Genomic DNA, 23,085 nt, shown 5'->3' on the forward strand with positions numbered 1-23,085 from the left:
ATATAAAAATATATAATATAATTAATAAAATAATATAAAAATATAAAAAATATATAATATAATTAATAAAAATTAATAATATTAAAATTAAAATAATATATTATTAATCTATTAATAATATTAAAAATTAATCATTTTAAATAAACTTAATAATATTAACATTTAACAGTATCTTAATTATTGGTCCGAGCGCCTAGGCGAGCGCCCGAGCGCCTTTTTAAATCGCTGCTCCAACTAATACCTGACAAGGTCCAATATCTTAATTATTGGCTTGAAGATCTATAAATAAAAAGGAGAGAAATTCTTGACAGGATATTCTAAAACATTATTTCGAACACCTTTTCATTTTAAGATATTACAAGGAAAGAATTGGAGTAATTCAAGCATGAATTACAATTACCGATATATTTATAAAACAAATTCCAATTGTTCTTCCCGGAATAGCTTAATTTCTACATGCACGGAAAGCAATATACTCAACGTCTAAATTTTTTTTGGAGCCGTCCTTACCAAAATCATCAATCCATTTTAGTCTTAAAGCATGTTTAAAACCTCGTGGAGCAACTTCATCATATTTAAGCAATGAAACATTGCTAGGTTCAATATATCTTTCATCTATTCTTATTACGTTGCACCTTGCATTTGCCACTGTAATTCACATATCTATTGCAATGCCATATTGGAAACTTGGGACCACACTCAAGCCCACATTATTAATTAAAATAAAAAAGAGAACATCAGATAGAAGTTAAAGGTAAAGCTAGCTTGATCTTTTGGGATTTTGAAATAATTAAATAATCTAAGAAACCAATCCAGCAATTAGAAAAATCTCATTAATAAAAGTAGTGCAAACCTTCTCAAGGTACTCAGGTGTAGGGTATCCCCATGGATGTCCTCCTCCTGCATAATTGTCAAGATTCAGAAGAACAATGGCCCTAACACTGCATCCAAAGAACACATTATGGAATTATTCTTGCAAAGAAGAATAAAAAGTAAGTTATGTTAGACAAGAGATATACAACATTCTATCAGATTATTCTTTTATGTTCAACTTATTTCTGACTATAAAATATAGGGTAAATCAGACAGAAAAACTGTGGGTCTTTAAACCATTCCCAAGATTTTCAAATTATGGATAATGAAATGTTGCACTCAAGAATTTCAAAAATTAATCTGCTTAATCAGGTATTGGAAGATTTTAGACTAACTGGAAATTCTAGTTGATATGAAGGTGACAATTCATGAGGCAAATCCCAAGATCGTTATTATGGAAGGCTGCTATAAAGCCAATTGTATTGATGTGCAAGTACCTAATACCACATAGATAGACTAAATTCCGTAAACATGGTTAGAAATGATCAATAGTGGACTTAGTCGACTAAATTGCATATTCGATGGCTGCTTAAAATTTTAAATCCAACACCAAAGTTGATGATGCCACTGCTGATGATGGCTGTTTAAAACTTCTTAAAACCAACATGCATGGAAAATCACTGCCCGTCAAAAAGAGAGAATTTAGAAATGACATGGATAGTGCTTTCACTCCTAAAAAGTGGTGCTCCTTGGAAAGTCATCAAGGGCAATGCCAACATCCATGGCAAATCACCACCTGTCAAAAAGAGAGAATTTACAAATGACATGGACAGTATTTTCGCTCCCCGTAGAAATTGGTGCTCCTTGGAAAGCATCAAGGGAAGCGCTAAGAAGTTGGTGCTCCTATTCCGATTTGTAATTTGGATGCCAACTCACTTCACCAATCGTAAATAGGCTATGTTTGCAAATTGGATGCCTTCGTATGGCTCAGACTCTTTCCAGCTTAAACCCGAGTCACTTTGCCTCTAGGTCTGCTATGAAGTCATGTGGCTGCTATGTTCACCAATGCGTGAGTCGCATTCTCACTAAATCTGACGCCTGTGAACATCAGCTGGTTGCATGTGCCTTCGGCTCTTTTGGTGTTATATTTGATTGCTCCCTCACTTGCACATGCAATGCATTCAGCAATTGCACCATCAATGCAAGGTGCACTTGAACCCGTTGTGATGATCTTTTGTTGCTGCTAAATTTCAACAAACTCAAGCTTAAAGATACAGTCTTCTTCTCTGGCCTCTGCTTAGGCTTCTTGTAGACTTGAGCATGGTAATGATATAGGTGCAAAAAGTGAGCATGGTAATGATGCAACTGATTCTTCATATTACGGCTCTTAATAATTGGGCCATGAATCAATTGATGAGAGCTCTTGAAGGAACAAATAGAAATATTCAAGTTAATGTAGTGGAATTTGCAGGGTCATTTAATCCCAAGGAATATTATGATTGGATTGCCTCTTTGGAAGTACTCTTTGAATGGAAAAATCTTAATGAGGTTCAAAAGGTGCAGTTTGTTGCAACAAAACTAAAAGGATATGCTCTGATTTCATGGCATTAATATCAACAAAGACATGAGCAAATAAGTGTTCTACGGGTTAACATATGGGCTAAAATGAAACTAAAATTATATGAGAAATTTCTCCCTTTGGATTATCCTCAAACTCTTTATTGACAATTCCACCAATTACACCAGAAGAATAATCAATCTGTATTTGATTATATTGAGCAATTCTGTAAGCTAATGCTAATGAGCCAAATTAGCTTGAATGAAAATGATGATAAACTTGTGGCTAGAAACAAAAGTAGGCTGAAATTCAACTTGCATGGTGAACTTTTGATGCACTCCATTTGCTCTCTTGAGGAGTCTTATCAAATGAAACTTAAGGTTAAAGAGAAAAGTAAATGGGGTCTATGCAAAAAGGTCGAAAACTCTAGAACTACAAAGGAGAAAATGATCTTTTAAGGGAAGAAGGGTACAACATCTGAACATCCAAACCCACATGTTGGGGGAGGAAATAAAAATTAGCAAAAGGGCGATTCTTCTTCAAGTACTAAGTGTTTCAGATGTGGTGAAGCTGGCCAACATTCTTATGAGTGTCCTAGAAAGAAAACTAAAGTTATTGTGGAAGAGGAGCCTAATGAAGAGGATAATGAGCCCAACTATGACGAGGAATATGAAGATATCATTGAAGAAAAAAGCTGTGAGCCAGATTTTGAGGGTGAAAATCTTGTTATTCAATGTATCATGATTGTCCAAGAAGATGATCAAGGGCTTAGAAATAATATTTTCAGGACATATGCTTGTCATATGGAAAGAAATATCTTCTAATGATTGATTCAGGTAGTGTAGAGAATACGGTTTCAAAGCTTATGGTGGACAAACTAAAGCTTGCATCCATACATCATTCAAAGCCATATAAGGTTTCATGTTCAAGAAGGGTGGAGAGATCTCGATGTCTCAAAGGTGCAAGATCAAATTCTCTATTGGGAGGTACAAAGATGAACTTTATTTTGATGTACTTATGGACGTATGTCATTTACTTCTTGGTAAGCCATGCCAATTTGATCAAAATGCACACTATAATAGGAGAAAGAACACTTATTCTCTAATCAGAGATGGAGTGAAGTTATTTTTGTAATCACATCAAATATTTAAGTTAGGAATTAATTTTTTCCTTACATGCCATTGTAATTTAAGGAAATCTTAATCTATTTCCTTGTTTGTTAATACGAATTAGGAAATAACTATTAATCATTCCAAATAGGGTGATATCATATTTGTTAGTATATTAAATAAAAATAATTTATATTAAATAAATACGAAAATTAAAATAAATTTCTTTTAATGGAGGCTCACTTCCTCCTATTTAAGGGGAGGGATTTCTCTCCTTCGTTCCTCATCTAGTCGAGCCTAGTAGCAGGAAAAACAAGGAGTTATACCCTGCTGACGAGAGGTAGGTTTCCCTACCTTTCTTGAAAATAAAAGTTTTATTTTTTATTTTAATTCTTTAAATATTAAAAATTTTATAGTTTAAAAATTATTTATTAATTCTTTAAATGTCAAAATTTTTATTATTGCATTAAAGTCTATCAATTGAAGTTTTTATAATGTTCTTTGACCCATGTTTAAGGTTTTTATTTTTAGAGTTAAACATATTAAAAATTTAAATATTTTATGTATTAAATATATGATATTTCTTGATATTATAATTTATCTTTAATCTTATCTGGATTAGAATTTCTGTTAGATTAAAACATGTTATCTAAAATTTTGATATTCTTTTATCTGAAATTTAAAATATGCTATTCTGAATGATTCAAAATTTATTTGACTAGAATATGTTGAAATTATACATGTGTTAGAAAGTATGATTTCTATTTGAATTTAGAAGGTTATTTTCTTATATTAAAGCTTATCTCTCAATTTATCTTTTAATGTGTTATTATGCTTTTGTTTATATAATTGTTAGTAAATATGTGTTGTGGTATGAAATTAGATATAAATTTAATTGAAATTGCTCACAGGTCAGGCCCAACCCATAGGTCAGGCCACAGCCCACTGGCCAGGCCCAGCCCGTAGGCTAGGCCCAACCCACGGATCAGGCCTTGGCCCGTAGGCTAACCCAGCTCAACCATCATGGGCGGTCACATGTGATACACATGACCAGTCCATGGGCCAAGGCCGGGCCAGCCTTGTATAATGCATGCCTAGTCATGTATAATGCACATGACCAGTAGATGGACTGGCCCAATCTAACCCAATATTGTTATTGGATTTGAGCTCAAATATTGATTGAACTAAACTAGGCTTGATTAGTCTAGATCGATTTAGGGTGATTCCGAATTGATTGACTTATTAAAGTCAGTTTAACCGAAATTAAACATAATTTAGTCCAAATTATACTAGTCTAGGGTGATTTCAGACCAGTTAAATGAGGATAAAAGATCGGTTCAGTTAGGTTATAGTAAATTGAGTTCAATTGGATTGATTGAACTAGGGTTCAAGTCAATTGAAGGCTAATTTGTATTATTTGATATTGATGATATTTGAAAAAGATATTTTAAATATGTTATTTCATCCCGATATGAACATGACCAGTGTGAGATGATGTTATTTCCCTACCGAGAGCAGGTAGGGCGATTCCCTTCGGGGATTAACGGGCCGTCAGACGTGGCGACTGGACGGTTCCTCTATCCACTGTTGGGAGGAACGTGTCCTCACTTTGGCGGGTGAGGGATACCACTCCATCCGCTGTTGGGAGTGCGATATGAGTTTGCCTCCATCCGCTGTTGGGAGAACACAAACTCATCCCGTAGGATACAACCTCTCCATCCGTTGTTGGGGGAGTGCTCCTTCGGGTATTTGATATACGCTAATGGGATGATTGAATTTTGATCATGTATTCATTTTGAGTTGACTTTTGGGGTTCCTACTCAGCATTGCTGAATTTTTTTTGTTTTTTATTTTCAGAGCAACCTCCCTCTAGCACTAAATCGGGTTCCAATGGAGAGCGGACCTTCCTCTACCGCTACGTAGAGCCGCTAGGATGATTCTTGAAGTTAACATCACTATGTTTACTTTTATATTTGTGATTTGATCAATAAATGAATTGTAATAAAGGTTTATAAATGATGAATAAAGTGATGTTTATCTACTTGGCCTAAATATATGGAAAGATATTAAAAAAAAAATTTCGGGATGTGATAATTTTTGCAGCCATTAAGGGGAGCTCCTACCACTGTACAGTATAAAAATTCAATTGGTTTGATAACTTACAAAGACGGTAGGCAATCCTACATGGAAGGGAATGTTGCTTATGCATTCGTGGCTAAGGGAGATGACCAAGAGGGAGCCAAGGAGATTATAAAAGAAGTGAAAAGTATGTTGGCCTAGCTAGAAGGGTTGGCTATTGATGACCTTCCAACTGGTTTACCCCCTCTTCGTGATATCCAACATCAGATTGATTTCATTTCAGGTGCTACATTTCCTAACCTTCCTTATTATCGTATATCACTAGAAGAACATGTGGAATTACAAAGACAAGTAGAGAGTTTACTATCTAAAAAACTGTTTAAAGAATCACTTAGTCCTTATATTATGCCTGCTCTTTTAATACCTAAAAAGGATGGATGGAGGATGTGCATTGATAGCAAGGTTTTTAATTTCGATGTGTACCGCCCGGTACAGGCAGTACGTACATCATCTAGAGGACTTAAGAAATATGTTCAAGATGCTCCATGAAAACCAGTTGTGCATCAGTCTCAAAAATAATGTTTCATGACTGATAAAGTTGTATTTTCAAGCTATGTGGTCATGTGGCTTACAAATAGATGAGGAAAAGGTGAAGGCTATTCTTGATTGGCCTACACCAAAAAATTTCAGCACCATTGTCGTTCTCATGGTGAATGTCTTGAAGAACAAAAAAGTTTATATGGATCAACAAAGCTGAAGAAAGTTTCAAATTGTTGAAGAAAAGGCTTGTAGAAGCACTAGTATTAGCATTGCCCAACTTCTCTAAGACTTTTCAAGTGGAGTGTGATGCTTCTAGCGTTGGAATAAGGGCTATCCTACTGCAAGAGAGAGCAATTGTTTATTTCAGAGAGAAACTAAATGATGCCAAGTTGAAATATTCAACATATGACAAAGAGTTGTATGCGGAAATTCAAGTCTTGCGGCATTGGGAAGGTTGTCTTATTGGAGTAGAGTTTGTTCTTTATTCAGACCATCAAGCTTTAAGGTTCCTCATGGCACAAAAGAAGCTTAATACTCAGGATGCAGGATTGGTTGCTTACTTGGAAAAATTCAGCTTTGTTCTGAATCATAAGGCTGGTTCATCTAACAAGTTAGTCGATGCCCTGTGCAGGAAGTACAGTTTGTTGATCACTCTTTCTTATGAGATTGTCGGATTTGATCTTATACCAGAAAATTATACAGCTGACCCTTTCTTCTCTAAAGTCTTACAAGAGTTGGATGAGGAAAAAAATAGTAACTACATACTCATGAATAGCTATCTTTTAAAAGGAAGTCAGCTCTGCTTACCAGGAGGCTCTTTACGAGTATTTGTCATGAAAGAACTGCATGATGGTAAGCTTGGAGGACATTTTGGGCGAGACAAAACAAAAGTGATTGTTAAAGAAAGGTACTTTAGCCTAGGATGAAACAGGATGGTTCACTTTGTGCAAAGATGTTATATTTGTCAAAGGGCCAAAAGAGTGCAAAATACTAGTTTATACCAGCCCCTTCCTATTCCTAATGCTCCCTGGGAAGATGTTTCAATGGATTTTGTTCTTGGTTTGCCTAAAACACAGCATGGGTATGATTGCATCTTGGTGGTTGTTGATAGATTCTCAAAGATGGGTCACTTCCTACCTTGCAGAAATTCTCCTGATGCCTCACATGTGGCCAATTTATTCTTCAAAAAAGTGATTCGTTTGCATGGAGTTCCAAGGTCCATCACTTCGGATTGTGTTGTGCGATTTGTGAGTCACTTTCAAAAGATGCTATGAAAACTTTTGGGTACTAAACTGCAGTTTTCTAGTACCTACCATCCATAAACAAATGGCCAAACCGAAGTGGTGAATCACTCTCTTGGGAATTTGTTGGGAAGCTTGGTTGGTGACAATCCTAAAAGATGGGAGTTCATTCTTTCTTAAGCTGAATTTGCCTACAAAAGGCTCTTTTAACAGATCAACAAAGAAAGCTCCATTTGAAGTGGTTTATGGCAGAAACCTCAATCAAGTTCTAGACTTAAAGTCTTATTTACAAATCAGTCACATGTTAGCATGGATGCAAAAGAGTTTGCTGCCCACATTAAGATCATTCATGATCAAGTTCGTGAACAATTGAGGCAAACTTCCCAACTCTACAAGTCCAAGGCAGATGTGCATAGAAAGCATAAAGAATTTTAAGAAGGTGATATTGTCATGGTTTATCTTCAAGAAGAAAGACTTCCTTTTGGGACATAGTAAACTTAAGAAAAGGAAGTTTGGACCATGTCGAGTTTCAAAAAAACTCAGGCCAAATACTTACTGCTTGGAGCTACCGAATAGGTTGGTAATCAGTCCAATTTTTAATGTAACTTGAGTCCATTCTATGGGAATGAGGACAATTTTATCATAGAACCGAGTGAACTTGCCACCAAGTCTATGAGCTCTACAAGAGAAGCCCTTGATGTATTGGATGTTTGAAGTATTACAACAAGGCATGGCTCTTATGCTCAGTACCTAGTATATTTCAATGGAAAATCAGTTCTGAAGATGCATGGATTTCAGCTCAAGAACTCAAGAAGATTGATGAGGCACTTTAGAAGGAGCTGACTATGGATTCTAAGTCGAATTTTTCTCAAGCCGAGGAGAATGATGCAGGAGCATAATCTAATTTTATATTACTGCCAATTAACTATGTTTTCGAGTCTTATTGTTATGTGTTCTTTTATCCTGTAGTCACTTTATTGCTTTCATTAAGAGTCTTGTAGTAAGTAGTGTATTGACTACTTGGGAACTTGTGTTTTCATTGGGATGTGTTTGTCATTATTGTAGAAACTCAAGGGCCTCCTTTGAAAAACATATACTTCCTATGGGAATGAAGGAATGCAGTTTGTTTTACTTCTCTAAAGATCTATGTATCCTTCTTAGCAAGCTTGCTTGGATTGAATTTTCCAATCAAACTTTTGGCTTGGTCGCATTGAGTGGCATTTGTTGCCCCCAGTTGAGCGGCATCCCAGGACATATCCTTATGGGTCAAAGTCTTTAGATTTTGGCCAAAAATTCACATGCCTTGGCCGGCATCGCTCTTAGACCTCACCTTTGCTCTGCCCTTCTCCTTAGGCTCGAACAAAGTTGTAAAGGCATTGAGTGCCTCCTTTTGTTGTGGGCATTCCGTCATTGCATGATTATATTCTAGTATATATTAAGTAATTATTATAATTTAAGTCAACAAATTATAGCACTAAGTGTTTCACTAAGCAACTTCTCTTGTTATTATTCTTTCCAATATCATGTTGGATATTTATATACAGTATAATCAACCCACAGGTACAGTCACCTTGTGGGTGGATCATGACAACAGAAGTAGAACAACAGATGATACAAAATAGCTGCCAATTATGATTGTAATGTGTGGTTCTCCAACATATTTGTGTTAATTTGAAGCAATTTCCCAGCATATTTATGTTAATTTGAAACTTTTTTTTAAAAAAGGAAAACAACTAATTTGAAACAATTTTTTCATGAAAAAAAGGAAAACAAGTCTAAAGCAAATTATAAAAAAAAATGCATCTGCTGAAATTTTCTAGCTAAATATGATTGAGATGACTCTCATAATAAAGTAGCAGTTGTTAAAGTAAACTTGCCTTGGAGGAACTATGATTTCCTTCCACGTTTTCTTGTTGGCCCTTTTAATATAAAGAGATAGAATGCTGTCAAGTCCCCTGCATTTGAACTCCAAATCAACAGACTGAACTTTTTGTGAACTTCTCTATTTAGATAGTGATTGGCATACATAAAAGAACAAACTATACATAAGGAGACCTTTATCCAATAATCATGAGATCAAAGGCCAATACTCACCAAGCTAAATTATTAAGAGAGCAAGAAGTGTGGCGCAACAGTTGAAAAAAAGTAATTGAAAAAATTATAAACATGAACTGCCTGAACTCGTCCATTATCTTTAAGCTAAGCACCTCCAGCTCCATTAGAAATTATGTTTGTTCATGTCCTGGCCTCTAAACAAGCAATTAATATATTACTCACTGTAATATAGGTTGTCCTGATGTGTCAAAAACAATTTCAAGTAACTGCACCTATCTAATAACTATATTATGCATATAAGCGTAACATCCATGATGATCAGATGATGCCATTAATATTAGCAAAAAACAACAATATAATTAAATTTAAACAACAAAATTATCAGAGCTTCCACATTGAGACATTGAATGATATTTTACTTATTGTCTTATTTACCTGAAAATCAGCAATAAAAAATGAACGACAATGTAGGTCAATCTTAACCAAACTGGAAACTTGGCAAGTCAAACTAAGATATACACTGGTGATGAGGATTAGAGGAATTGGTTGGAGTGGTTCAAAAGCCATAAGCCATGATGTAAAAGCAATAGGGCTTCACATAAGTCTATATTTTTACTAGTTAATAACAGCATCAATGCTGCAAAGAAAAATGGTCAGTTCTTTAGTCAGGAAAGTCATGCTTAGATCAAACTAACATATTACATTGCAGAAAAGCTGTAGGTTGGTCCATCGATGACCTTTATATAACTCAAGAACAACGTTCCCAATTATATAACTTCAAATTTAAGCATCCAGGTGAAACTTTAATCAATTTGACTTCTTTCTTCTAACAATATAAATGTAAATCTAGGTGCTTGTCTAGTTCCCAAGTTGGACATTCCATGATTATATGATAACTAAAGTAGCACAAATTTAATTATTTTTCCCCTGTACCAAAGAAAACCAGAAATTCAGGAAAGTAAACAATTATGACCGACAAGCATGACAGGCTAACCTTAATCCTGGGGTTTTCAGACATGGTGTACAGAACCATCCCTGTTTGCAGCTATACCCAGTGTAAATTAACTATAAAAGAAAAGAGTTAAATGATAATATACACAATTAATAAAACCAATGTCTGAGAAAATTTGAAGAGTACTGCCAAAAACATCAAATGAGTAATATCTGGATATATAACATAAAATGGCAAATGAAGGAGACATTAATCAATTATTAAAATAGAAAATCAGTTAATAAGGAAACTAAACGTATATTATTAAAGCAGAAGAACTATGTCCCTCAGCAAGTGATTGCACCTGGTATTGGGTGCAACTTGCAAATCGTGGGCTGTAGGAACCATGAAACCTAGATATATTCACGCCAAAATTATGCTTTTTTTCCCAAAGGTGAGAACTAAGCTAATCTAATACAAGAATATCATCAGTTGCAATGAAAATTTGACTGGTAGGTCTTCGACTTTAAATATTCTACAGTTGTAAAAGAACCTTAAATCATGCACCAAACTTGCATCTCAAAAACCATGACATCTTGATTAAATAAGGCATCTTCTAGGTGATAACTTTTAACCAAAAAGAAATTATTTGGGTGATGTGAAAAAAAAAATCATTATTAAGTCCATCTAGAGGTTACATTCGCCCTAATTGTCAAATCACAAAACTTTGACTATCTGTTGAGGATAGGTGGAGCGAAAGCATCAAATTACAATGAGGCTCACAGGGCAACATGTGACAGCAGAAAAATGAGAACACAGCACACAGAGTCAAGCTGCCTACTATTAATTTAGCAGAAGATTATTCTGAAAATGCAACTGTGATGTATACTTATCTGTGAGACTTTGGGAGAAACAATCTCAGGAAGTCTATAGAATAAATGGGTTAGCGGTCACAATATTTGACCTCAGCAAGAATACTGATCTCCTTATCTATTGTTCCTTGTCCTTGTAACACTTCACACTGCTTGAGGCACTGAACTCCAAAAAGAATCAAGCTTTCAAGGTTTAAAGTCTCAATAGAAACTTTAAAAGGTTTTATTCATACAGACAACAAAGCCATAGAGTCTCAACTATTTGGGCTCGGCTAGAAGGTTTCATACAACAATTAGAAAAATCTATTCTGTGTTCAATTGATTGATAGCAAAAGAAAAACTTAATCTTGAGTTATGAGATATCTAACATAAGCTATTTTGGTTGAGACATTCCATTTACATAGTCCTAGAAAACTAGAAGTTTTGAAATCCTGGAGAAAAACTCAAAGGAAAGTCATTTCTTTCAATCATAGTTCATTATTCCACATTAATAACAAATACATTAACTAGAATGAATCAGAATGTAAAATAAACAATATATCGTGCTTAAAATGATCAGATTTTTTTTCCTGACTACTTACAGCTTCCAAATTTTATAATGTGAACCAACAAATAAAATGCAACAAAGTAACAAATAAAAGTTGCAAACTAGAATGTAGAAATTGTATCCTATTTTCTTGACCAAACACCTAATTTTCTATTTTTTTGTTAGTTTTTGGATGAACTATTATAAAAAACCACCATAACAACAGTTATTCTTTCTGGCTAAGCTACTGATTATGGATAATAAAGAGAAACTACGATCATACTTTATTTAAAGTAGGACCCTGGGCAATGTATGGTTTATCCTGCCGTAGATGGTGGAAGCCATATGCAATTTGAGCATCCATTCCTATATTCCAAAAGAATTAAGAATAAGGATATTTAAGCATAAAATAGTGGAAGAAAACACAATTGCAAGAAAAATATTGACCATGAAAGTTTATGACAAGATTAAATAAAATTCATCAGTCTTTAGTATATCCCTTGTTTCTGGTTCATGATAGCTTTCTGCATAATTACTTCAGGTAATGCCATCGTCCATGCTTTAAATTTGGAACCAAGGTCAAGAAAAAGGAAGGAAAGACCAAACAAGACATTGTCAAAAGTCGAGAATTAAAGAAGATAATAATACCATGGTATGCAGTACCGAATGGTACTGCCCGGTACAGGTGGTATGTATTGGTCAAACGGCATACCGGTACACGGACCGCCTAGTACCGCTACAGTACTATAGTATTATACTGTAGCAGTGCTACAGTGCTATAATAATAAAGAAAATATATATAATTATTCGGTACACTAGGGTGTACCATTCGGTTCGCCCTGGTGTACCGCTTGATACATCGGTACCGTACCGTATCGAGTCAATCTCGAAACACCGGTACGGTACGATACTACATACCTTGGATAATACTAGAGAAAGATAAACCCTAGAAAGGATGAATTATGAAGAATAAAAAAATTGTAGATAGCTAGGGGTCTTCCAAACAAGCAAAGTGGAGATTCAAGTTCAAATAAATCATTTTGCAACAAATGACTCGGTCGTTAAACCTTAAAATGACCAAAAGAAAAGTTAAGGTTGGCCCAAATGCCAAAATAATCCAATGTGTAGACTGATGTATTTCATGGATAAAGAATATTAAATTGAATTGCTAGGATTGAATCCAAAAAGATAAAAAAACCAAAGAATAGCATAAAAATGTTAATAAAGCAATCAGATAGTTTAGGGGAAATATTGTAATAGCCTACAGAGCATACCAATACTAAAGTAGTTGTAGAAGACTCCTTCAGAGAAAGATTTAGTTTCAGGCAATTCAACTTGTATTTCCTCATCCTGCAACAAGGTTGACTTCCGCATAGCACCATATATAGCATAATCAAGTAGAAAAATTAAAGTTACTCAATTAGCTTTAACTAAGGACAGAAACTGCAAATTGAAACCAGATGTATCTTAAACATAATGCAAGTCATTATCTTCTTTTTCATGATGCAAGACCTGTTTGAATTATTCTTCTTTTGAAGTTTAGATTGTTATTTGCAAATTTATAAGTTGTCATATGGCAACATCTACTATGGTCCTACATCGGTTACCAAGATTGCCCAAGGAGAACAAGAAGAAAAGAAAACCAAATAAAAGATGGAAGGAGACAAGTCTTAGGTCTGGTTGAAGATTTATGGAACAGGAAAGGAAAAGGGAAAGCAAAAAATCCTAGTTTTGATTGAAGATTTCACTCCTACATAGAAGTTTCTTCTTGAATAAAGAATATACAGGGATGTCTATCAATTCATTTTTAATGACAAAGGAAATTATTTACTAAAACAAATATGGAAATACCTTTCTTGAAGGAGAGAAGAAATCATTGGTACATCTCAATTTATGGGATATAAATTTATTGAATTTATTCCACCTTAATTTGTATTTTTATTACCTACTGTCCTAAACTCAATTTACCTATATCATGAGGCACCCTAGAACCCTTGCGACATCCATTCGTATAAAGGGTCAATTGACATGCAACGCTATCGCTATCACTACTGTCGTCGTTCGCTGATGGGAGGAACTCCATCGTCATGAGAAACGCAGTGGGGAAAGGACTTCTACGTTAGGGCACTCGTGAGTGGTGGTTTCTATGATAGATACCTCGTTCAATCGAACCAGATAAGTGTTTTGGTTCGACTCAGGCTCAACCTAGCTTGAGTTGAACCAGGCAGGTGCCCAGCCCGCCCAACACCTAGGCCATGCCTGAGTCAAGTTGCCCACCCAGCCCAATAGGCGGGCACTCAGGCCTCGCTTCGCCTTGCCTAGGCGAGCAGCCGGGCACCCGGTAATTTCACTGATGCGATCCCCAAAGAACAATAAAAGAGAGAAGTTGATTAATTTCGAAAATGAGCAACAAACAAATCCTAAAGTTTCGAATAAAATCCAATAATAAAGCAATTTAACAAACACTTGAAAGGCAAGAAAAAATAGAACCTTAAACAAATAAAAAGCCATCCACAAGTCCAACAACGATCACTCAATCGGATTCCACATCTCTTGACAAGTCTATGCTCCATTTGCATACAAGCTTGTTTTCATCCAAACTGATCATTGACACTACCCCAGAGGTCACTGTGCCACCCAAGGGTTCTAAGGGTCTTAGATGGCAGACACTCCACATTGTAGGGTAGCCTATTTGAAAACAGGCTGCTACATATGGAATCGAGGTTGTTTAGGCCCATTCGGCTCGATTATAGTAAATCACTGTGCAACCCTATGAATAGCCTTGGACTGCTAAAACTAAGGAAAAACACATAAAAACTAAGCAAAACACAAAGTAAGGAAGCTATATAAGGAAACAAAAGCAAAAAACAATGAATAGTCCATTGATTAAAGTGTTATAGGTGTATTGTCCATGACATTCTCTCACACTTAAATTGTCGTCACCCTCATTGATGCCCTTTTTATGTCATACGATATCTTTTGGCTCTCAATTAACTTCAATTGTAGGAAGTTTGTGCCACTTTACTAAGTACTCAATCTATTTTACTTTGTTTGGTAGCTTTGTCTTGTAGGCCGCTAGGATGACTTTGACTCACCTTTCATATGACACTCGTGTTGGGCTTGTCGAGCTGAAATGTTCTTGGAGGCATCTTGTAGATCCAAGTGGTAGGTTGGGAACTGCAGCTTGTAAGAAAATGTTTACGCTGTCAATGATACCAAAAGGTCCTTCGTATCTTTGTACTAGTCCTCAGTGCACTTTATGCCAAAAGAAGTGAATAGATGCTGGTTGGCGCTTTACCAACATCTTGTGGCCAACTTTGAATTCTTGAGGCCACCTCTTCCTAAATCCACTCAATTTTTCATCTTATTAGTTGTCATCTCCAAGTATGCTCACATAATATATGCATTTCGATGTTATTCCATTGCAAAGTGATATACAAACAGACTACTTCTAATGTACATGATAATCGAGGTATGAGGAGTTGATGGCTAATGTCCAATGATGATGTTAAAAGGGCTCTTGTTTGATACAAAGCTCGGTTGCTAACTATAGGAGAATTGAGATATGTCTAAGAGTTCTACACAATTGCGCTGATTGGCACTCACATAATGCCTAAGATATTGCTTCAAGAGGGGTTTATGTTTTCAATTTGGTTATCCGTCTAGCAATAGGCTCGTGAAGAAGTATAGCTCGCTACCTCCTTCAGGGAGCCATATGAACCACACAACTCAATCATTGATCATGTTGTGTGGAACTCCATAATGCTTCACCACATTCGTCATTAAACGCTTCGACGCCTCCTCTAAGGAGTGTTGGAGTGCAAAAATAAATATTGCATACCTGAAGAATTGGTCATCTACCACTTGTCTGATGTATCATCCCGTCCCCTATCATTGGCAAGCTCGATATAAAGTCCCGTCATATACTCTCTCACGACCTCTCTAGTACACTCACAGGATTTTGTTGCTCCACATTATCATGTTGGCACATAAAGCTAGTCTGTACTCATTATTCAACATCAACCCCCATTTTTCACCAATAACTTTCTCCATTAGAGTTAAAATTTCTATGCATGTCCAACTCAATTGCCCGAAAAATAGGATTTTTATTTGATCAAAGTGGCACTTCTCCCTCTTTACAAACAAAGCATTCTCTAAGAATATTGAAAATTGTTCGAAGGTGTTGGATGTGCTCCTCCATAGATGACAATGTCCTCCAGATTGACAACCATGAACTTATCCAAGTATTCCTTGAATATTTAAGTCTTCAAAGTGCTTAACGTGGTTGGAACATTCATTAAACCAAAAGGAATCATCAGGAACACGAATTCTCCATACCTAGTTATGCATGTCATTTTGGCTTTACGACCTTCAGCAATCTGCACCTACCAATATCCAGATCACAGGTCGAGTGTTGAGAAGTATTGGCTTTGGCCCAATCGATAAAACAAGCCCGCAACAAGTTTGCCCAATTGATTAAACAAGTCAACTGATTAAACTAGCAAGCAATTCACAATGATGAGGAGGCCATTGCTACCATATTAATAAATTAGTGACATACTATTTAATAGTATCAAATATCATGGGAGAATTTCACACATGGTTGCGACAAACATGCAATATCGATTTATATTTTCATCATATTGAGGACCTCAACCCACCCACTATGGAATCATGCCAATCATTTTAGTGGTAGGAACAGGGATATAATCTTATTATAGAACCATTTATTGTAATTAATTGCTTAAATGAATCTTAATTTGTTTGTACATGACAAAGAATTCTTTATATACCATCTTTGCTCCTATTTCGACATGCATGTCAATGCTATATATATTGTTCTATAGATTTAAACCACTTGAATTATATGAATCTTGTTTTTATTTATCATTAAAAGGTAGGAAACAACGATACAATAAGGGTTTTTTTTAAGTTTTGAATGGCTAAAACCTTAAATAAGTCATGTCGTGATGTATGCCAACGAACCATATGTTAGGATTCTGGGGTACTAAACACATATCAGTTTGATCCTGAACCTACACAGGTTTGGTACCGGAAACTATAAGTCATGGTTAAGATAATGACAATGAATTTAAAAATATTTTCTTATAATTATGTTTGAGTGGTGCAAGACCATAACTCTATTATAAGAAGTGTGTTTCCATTTTCCATGTATTGTCACGAACGATCATCGTGCACCCACAACAACTCCGTTCACCAAACTATTCGTCACTCTAATCTACATGTACAGCTGCTTGGCAGTATGTTTTGGCTTGGTTTTAAGTCCTTTTGCTTGTAAAAATGTAAGTTCGGACAAGTTGCAGCGCTACAGTATGACTATTCACCGAACCGAGCAAAACAGCCTCAAAGCAGCTCCGTTTTCGCATGCCATGGGCTGATTTTTGCAGCCCGTTGCTGCACGCGAAACTTCAACCATCTCAGCACCCTAAAGCCACCCGAGTGGCACAGGGCTGGATGGGGCTTCAGTATAGTGTCGGGCGTTGAACACTCTTTCGCAAGTTCGCACGTTACCTTGACGGGAACTTGTTGTCGCGCCCGGCACTCGGTGAGCAGCTGTTTGTGGACTTGTAGCTATTCGTTCAACCTTCTAAAGTCCTTGTTTTCCCCCTCTCCCTCTTTTCTCTTGTGCACGCAAGGTGCTCGCTGAATTGCTTGTAAAGCTTCCCCTTTTCGCGAGACGTTGAGACTTGTCCGTCGCTTGTTCTTCGAACTAATCAACTTTCTCTTTTACAGGTCCTTCAGGACCTGCGAGAGGTTGCAAGTGGGCTGATCTTTATAGACGCAAATCGCAAGAGCGAAGCCCAACTTAGGTAACGCAAGCTAAATTCGCGTCTTTGCCACAAGGGTGCCTCGCGACTTAAGAAATGCAAGCTAAGTTCGAGTCTTTGCCACAAGGGTGCCTCATGCCTTTGGCAATTCTAACTAAGGCCGTGACAATATGGGGTTTGGATTCTTCATTATAAGCATTAATATTTGAATCAAAACAAGTGTCATGGTTATTTTTGTTTTCATTTACCTTTTTTAAAATCTTATATTTCTTTGTACATCTATTAAATCTTATAAAAACTATTTTCATAGTCCATCAATGGTTTCATCCTACACAATATCTATATTTTTTTATCATAAATTTGAAGAAACACCATGTTTATAAAGAAGCATTGGAGCTCTTCTTATAAGCATGTCCTGAATAATTTTTTTCACTTTTAACATATTCAGCTATATAAGCATCTTCACTAGGACTGAGTTAAAACTTACAACACCAGAAAAACTAACTACAAAAGCGTTCCAATCTGTGACATGAGTTTCTGATTTAACATTAACGAATTTTCATAGTGATAAAGAAGTAATAACCCATCAATGGAGATTGTCCATAGAGAAAGTTTGTTGTCTGATGTGAACCTCTGGCATCAGATTGGTGGCCACTTGCCTATTACTGTCTTAAATTTTATTCCAGAATATTATGTTGAACCTAACTTCAATTATTGTATCAGTGACAAGAAAGCATCATGGCAACCAAGAATTATCATGCCCATACATTGGAATCTTTTATGTTGCATTACATTGTCTTGTAATATTAATGTCCTTCGTAACATCATCCAAGATACTTGTATATAGTTATGTTTTATGTCATTTGTAGGCTGCTGGCATGAGTTTTCATTTATCAAGAGAATTGTACAATATAAATTCACAAGAGAAGATACCATAAATGCAAATTAGCTGCAATAAGCTCTTATTCAACATCATACCTGAGTTAGATCATAATTTTGCAAAGTGTTAAGCAAAGATGACCGATTTCTTTCTTTTGTTTCATGCATCATGAGTATAACACGCCAACTGCAAAAAGATAATTGAAAACTTGCATAACAAAAGTTTCTCAAGAAAGATTGGAAGCAAAGAACTAGATTACTAGGCTTGTTTAATATTTTGATATTCTATTATCTATACAAGGTCTGCAATTTCGTACAATACCGGAGTTTCGACGTTCGCTCGGTACGGTACGAAACTGTATACCAAGCGGTATACCGTTCGGAATATTGCTCGGTATATGTACATATATATATACATATATATATACATATATATATATAACTCGGCAACGTCGCCTCTCTCTTCTCCCAGGCGGGAGCGACGTCGCCTCGTTTATATATATATATAAATTAATATATATATAAGATTATATATATTTATATTTTTTATTTAAAAGGCGACGTCGCATCGCCTCGACGACGTCGCCTTTTCCTTCCCCACGCAGGGCGACATCGCCTCGTTTATTTAAATATATAAATATATATATATATAATCATATATATATATATAATCTGAAAAAGGCAACGTCGCGTCGCATCACCTCGGCAACATCGCCGAACGTCACCTTTTTCTAAAATATTTATATATAAATATATATATATATATATATATATATTTTTTATTATTTTTTTCGTTCCGTTCGATAGCGGGCGGTCCGCGTACTAGTATGCCGTCGGACCGGTACATACCGCTCGTACCGGGCGGTATTATTCGGTATTGCCTACCTTGATTCTATATGTTGCAGGGAAGTCATCTTGGGGAGGCTGTCTGCTTGAATAGCATGGATGTTATTATAGATAGTGAACTGAAAAAGGAATTGCACAAAAGTTGTTAAAAAACCTAAAGAACTAAAGGTACTATTACAAATAAATGCAGATGAACCTAACATAGATCAGGATCTCTGATTTATAATATAATCCCAATAACATGACTAAATACCTAAATACTCTTAGCAAGTGGTCCATGTCTATGATTGCATGCACAAAGTGTTACCCGAAATGCGTCATTTATTCACCGACAATAATTAGCAAGCAAAAGAGACTAGACTATAGCCAACTGCAAGCAACAAGGATATCAAATGATGAATTGTTTTGAACATATCAAGTGCTACTTCCATGACAACACTCGGTCATCAGTGATTCTGAACTATATCACATATGTGTCGAGAAGTGCATTTTTTAAATGTTTTCAAGGCATTAAAACATTTGTTTAGTTTTTCTCAGCTCCCAACCTGACTTTTGAAACTCCAGCTTAATATATTCTGAACCTGAACCATTTTTCATTTCTATTTTGTTTTCTTTTATCCATGCTTTTATGATGCCTCTCTTGTACTTGCCATATAGGCAAGATCAGTGATTTAAAAAGGCGCTCGGGCGAGGCGAGGCGAGGCCCGAGCGCCTCGCTTCACTTCCAGGCGGTGCGCTTCAAAGAGGCGTCGCTTGGGCGCTCACCCGAGCCCAGGCGCTAGGCGCTTCGGGCGAGCACCTAAAGACAAGATGACAAGCAATGTCATTTCTCACGCCATCTCTATCACACTTCTCCATGGTAGCTTTAGACTTAAAACTTCTACAGACTACTGGCAGAAATGAGTTGATAAGAAATGCTCATCAAATCAGAGTTAGAGAGGTGAGGAAAATGTATGCCAGAGGAGATATCTATGGTTCTATTTCGGTTGAATGAAGTTTCTTGAATTGTGTGTCAATTTTTTTTCTATCCATGTAGGAGAAAACAACCCCATAGAAGTGGAAGACCATCTTCAAGACGAAGCACCATCCGAAAAATCTGTGGAGATAATCAAAAGTGATAGCATTCAACAGTTTAATTTCTACCAAGTATATAAGTTTAATTTGAAGGTTGTGGCAAGGGATGCCCCTATTAGCTTATATGGCTTGATAAGGAGCAAGTAGCAATTAGTGCAGGGTTAACTTTGAAAATATTTTTTTCTTCACGCAAGAAAATTTTGTATAACATGGTCTTAATGACCACTTCACGTACTGGCAATACAACCAGAACCAAGGTATATAGTTTTAAATGATACTGTACAGTACGAGTGGTATGTACCAGTCAGACAGTAAATCGGTATACGAATCGTTTGCTACCGGACAGTATTTTTTATTTATAAATTATATATATATATATAGGCGACGTCGCCTCGTTTTACTACGACATCGCACATTTTTCTAAAATTTTTATATATAATATATATAAATATACAAATAAATAGATATATAAATAAAAGATTAAAATATTATAAATAAAAGATTATATATATATATATCGGCGACGTCATCTCGTTTTTTTTAGTGATGTCGCCCCACCTGAGGATACCTATAACATTTTTACATTTAAATTTTCTAGTATACTAAATTTTAAATCCAGTGCTATCAATTTCTTTAAATTATTTCCCTAGTCACTTAGTCACCCTAAGGTAAATAGTGTTAGTTCATCTTCTAATCGTTGTATCTACCGATTCTAGTCTTTATCCTTAAAGTGCCTCTATTCCTAGTGCTAACCTAATCCTTTATTCTTGAGCTAATTTCTTTACTTGCATTAGCCTAAAACAATACAAGAACCCTTATCTATCTTGCACCACAACCAATTGTCAATGTGATGGGGCTCTTCCGAAGGACTTCCTAGCCCATTTTTCACACTTCAATGCACCTAAGTGGTAAAGGTGTCTCACGTCACTTCAATTGTACCTATATTAAAGGTGGTTAAGATTCATGTTTATGAAATCTTAATTTTATCCTAGTTGGTAGTGAGCTAACACAACCCTCCAACTTTTTTATTCGACTCAGGAACTCGTACTACAAATGTTGGTTGTTTAGGAACCAAATTCACTAAAGTCCTGAAGCACCAAACACAAGTTGGTTCATCTTTTAACAGCAAGGGAAAAAGAACAACCAACACGTATCACAACAAATGGCTCTCAAGAAATACTCTTTTTGACAAGCATAATAGAAGATGGCTTGGTAAATGATGATCCCACCAATGCTGCGAAAAGTCAACGTACACAAACTTTCTCTCGCAAGTAGAGATATTGTTCTAGTGACTTGAACCCTACTCTAGTGACCAAGGGGAAATGTTTTATCCAGTTATGGTCCCTATTATCCGTAATGTCAACTTATAGTGAAGAATAAAAATGATTTCAATATCAATCATCAGCCAAATTCTATGCATAATTTCTAGCTCCTTTTTATGATGGGTCAACCATATAATGATACTTTTAAGTAAAGAAATCAAGAGATCAGGCAAATGTGGCTATGTTACTAAATGACAAGCTTAGGTGTCAATGAGATAGCTCATATTAACAATATTATGATTAAGATAGAGCTCATGCTCACCTATCAAGGTGTTTAACACCATTTGAAACCGCCTTATGAAGAAACTGTTTGAATGCTGACCTCCATGCAAAAGGAATTGAACCACCCTACAAATATATCCATATAAATTACTGTTATCTCTATGAAACTGCAACAATCAAATTAAGCTCTTTACCCAACCAAAACTCCTTGAAAGATCATTTCCTGTTCCAAGTGGAAAAATGCCAGTTGGAGGAATTGGCTTTTTATTATGTACAGAAAGTTCTACCAAGCTTTTCAATACCAAACTTACGGTACCATCACCTCCTGCAACCTGTGCAACAAAATAATTAATTCATAAGAACATGTAACTATTAACAATAACCCACCAAATGGAGAAAATATTATGAAACCAGACAAGGGAAAAGAATGGTTGACTACCACATAAGTCTAAACTAAATTAGCGTCAGTAGCAAAGGATATTCTTCACAAAGATTTATGATGGTAAGAACTCAAAGCAAGCATGAATGGACAAGATGGCCCACATTAGAAAGCATAAAAATACTATAATGTTATCAGTTCCACTAAACATACCATGATTTTTAAGTTTTGACGAATGGCCTCTGCACACTTGTCACCTTGGCTAGCCAAGTTTTCTAAGCAAGTCAAACCATGCTGAACAAAGTGAGAAGGCTTTGTAGCTAAAAGATCAAAGACCTGAAATAAATGAGAGAAAGAATTAGAGCCAACGTAATTCAATTAGCTAAGGTCCATTTCCAGATAAAAATTTTCCTATAACTACAGGAAGTTCACGAAAAATATGTAACTATCAAGAAAGATCCTGATTAGATACTCCGAATTAATCCTGAATTGACTGGAACAATTTTCCAAAACCTACTCTGGAATAAACCACCCTGTGCTGCATACTGCAACAATAGTGTCATCCAACTTCCACCACTAGAACAAATGAGAATCAGAATATATTTGATGCACTCATGTCAACTACAGATTTTTCATGGTCTATTATAAACTGGCACAAACCTCCTTCCAGCAAAGCACAGCAGTAAAGCAACATCCTAGTAGGAACCTATTGGAAGGTCCGTTTTCCTTGACTTGGATGATATTAAACAAAGAACCACAAATTACAAGCAAAGAACCTTATTGCTAGTCAAATCACAAATCACAAACTATCTTAGATCTCTAAATACCAGATTAAACAAAAGAATAACAT

At 35.8% G+C, this 23,085-nt stretch overlaps 1 protein-coding gene across 2 annotated transcripts in view; it reads right to left on the reverse strand.

Moving 5' to 3' along the window:
* The window catches only part of LOC135640911 (diacylglycerol kinase 7-like), a 28,326-nt gene that overhangs the window by 4,011 nt on the left and 1,230 nt on the right, over positions 1-23,085 (reverse strand). Inside the window, exons 2-10 of one of the 2 annotated variants that reach the window (XM_065155768.1) lie at positions 22,449-22,571; positions 22,051-22,188; positions 21,897-21,982; positions 18,492-18,579; positions 12,999-13,089; positions 12,008-12,090; positions 10,390-10,460; positions 9,218-9,295; positions 854-941 (exon numbers count right to left, since the gene is read on the reverse strand). In XM_065155768.1, the coding sequence (XP_065011840.1) occupies positions 854-941; positions 9,218-9,295; positions 10,390-10,460; positions 12,008-12,090; positions 12,999-13,089; positions 18,492-18,579; positions 21,897-21,982; positions 22,051-22,188; positions 22,449-22,571 (846 nt within the window). The remainder of the gene's footprint in view (positions 1-853; positions 942-9,217; positions 9,296-10,389; positions 10,461-12,007; positions 12,091-12,998; positions 13,090-18,491; positions 18,580-21,896; positions 21,983-22,050; positions 22,189-22,448; positions 22,572-23,085) is intronic. The other variant, XM_065155769.1, reaches the window with a different exon arrangement.

Source organism: Musa acuminata, chromosome BXJ3-6 (genome assembly GCF_036884655.1).
Source record: "Musa acuminata AAA Group cultivar baxijiao chromosome BXJ3-6, Cavendish_Baxijiao_AAA, whole genome shotgun sequence".
NCBI classification, from domain to species: Eukaryota; Viridiplantae; Streptophyta; class Magnoliopsida; order Zingiberales; family Musaceae; genus Musa; species Musa acuminata.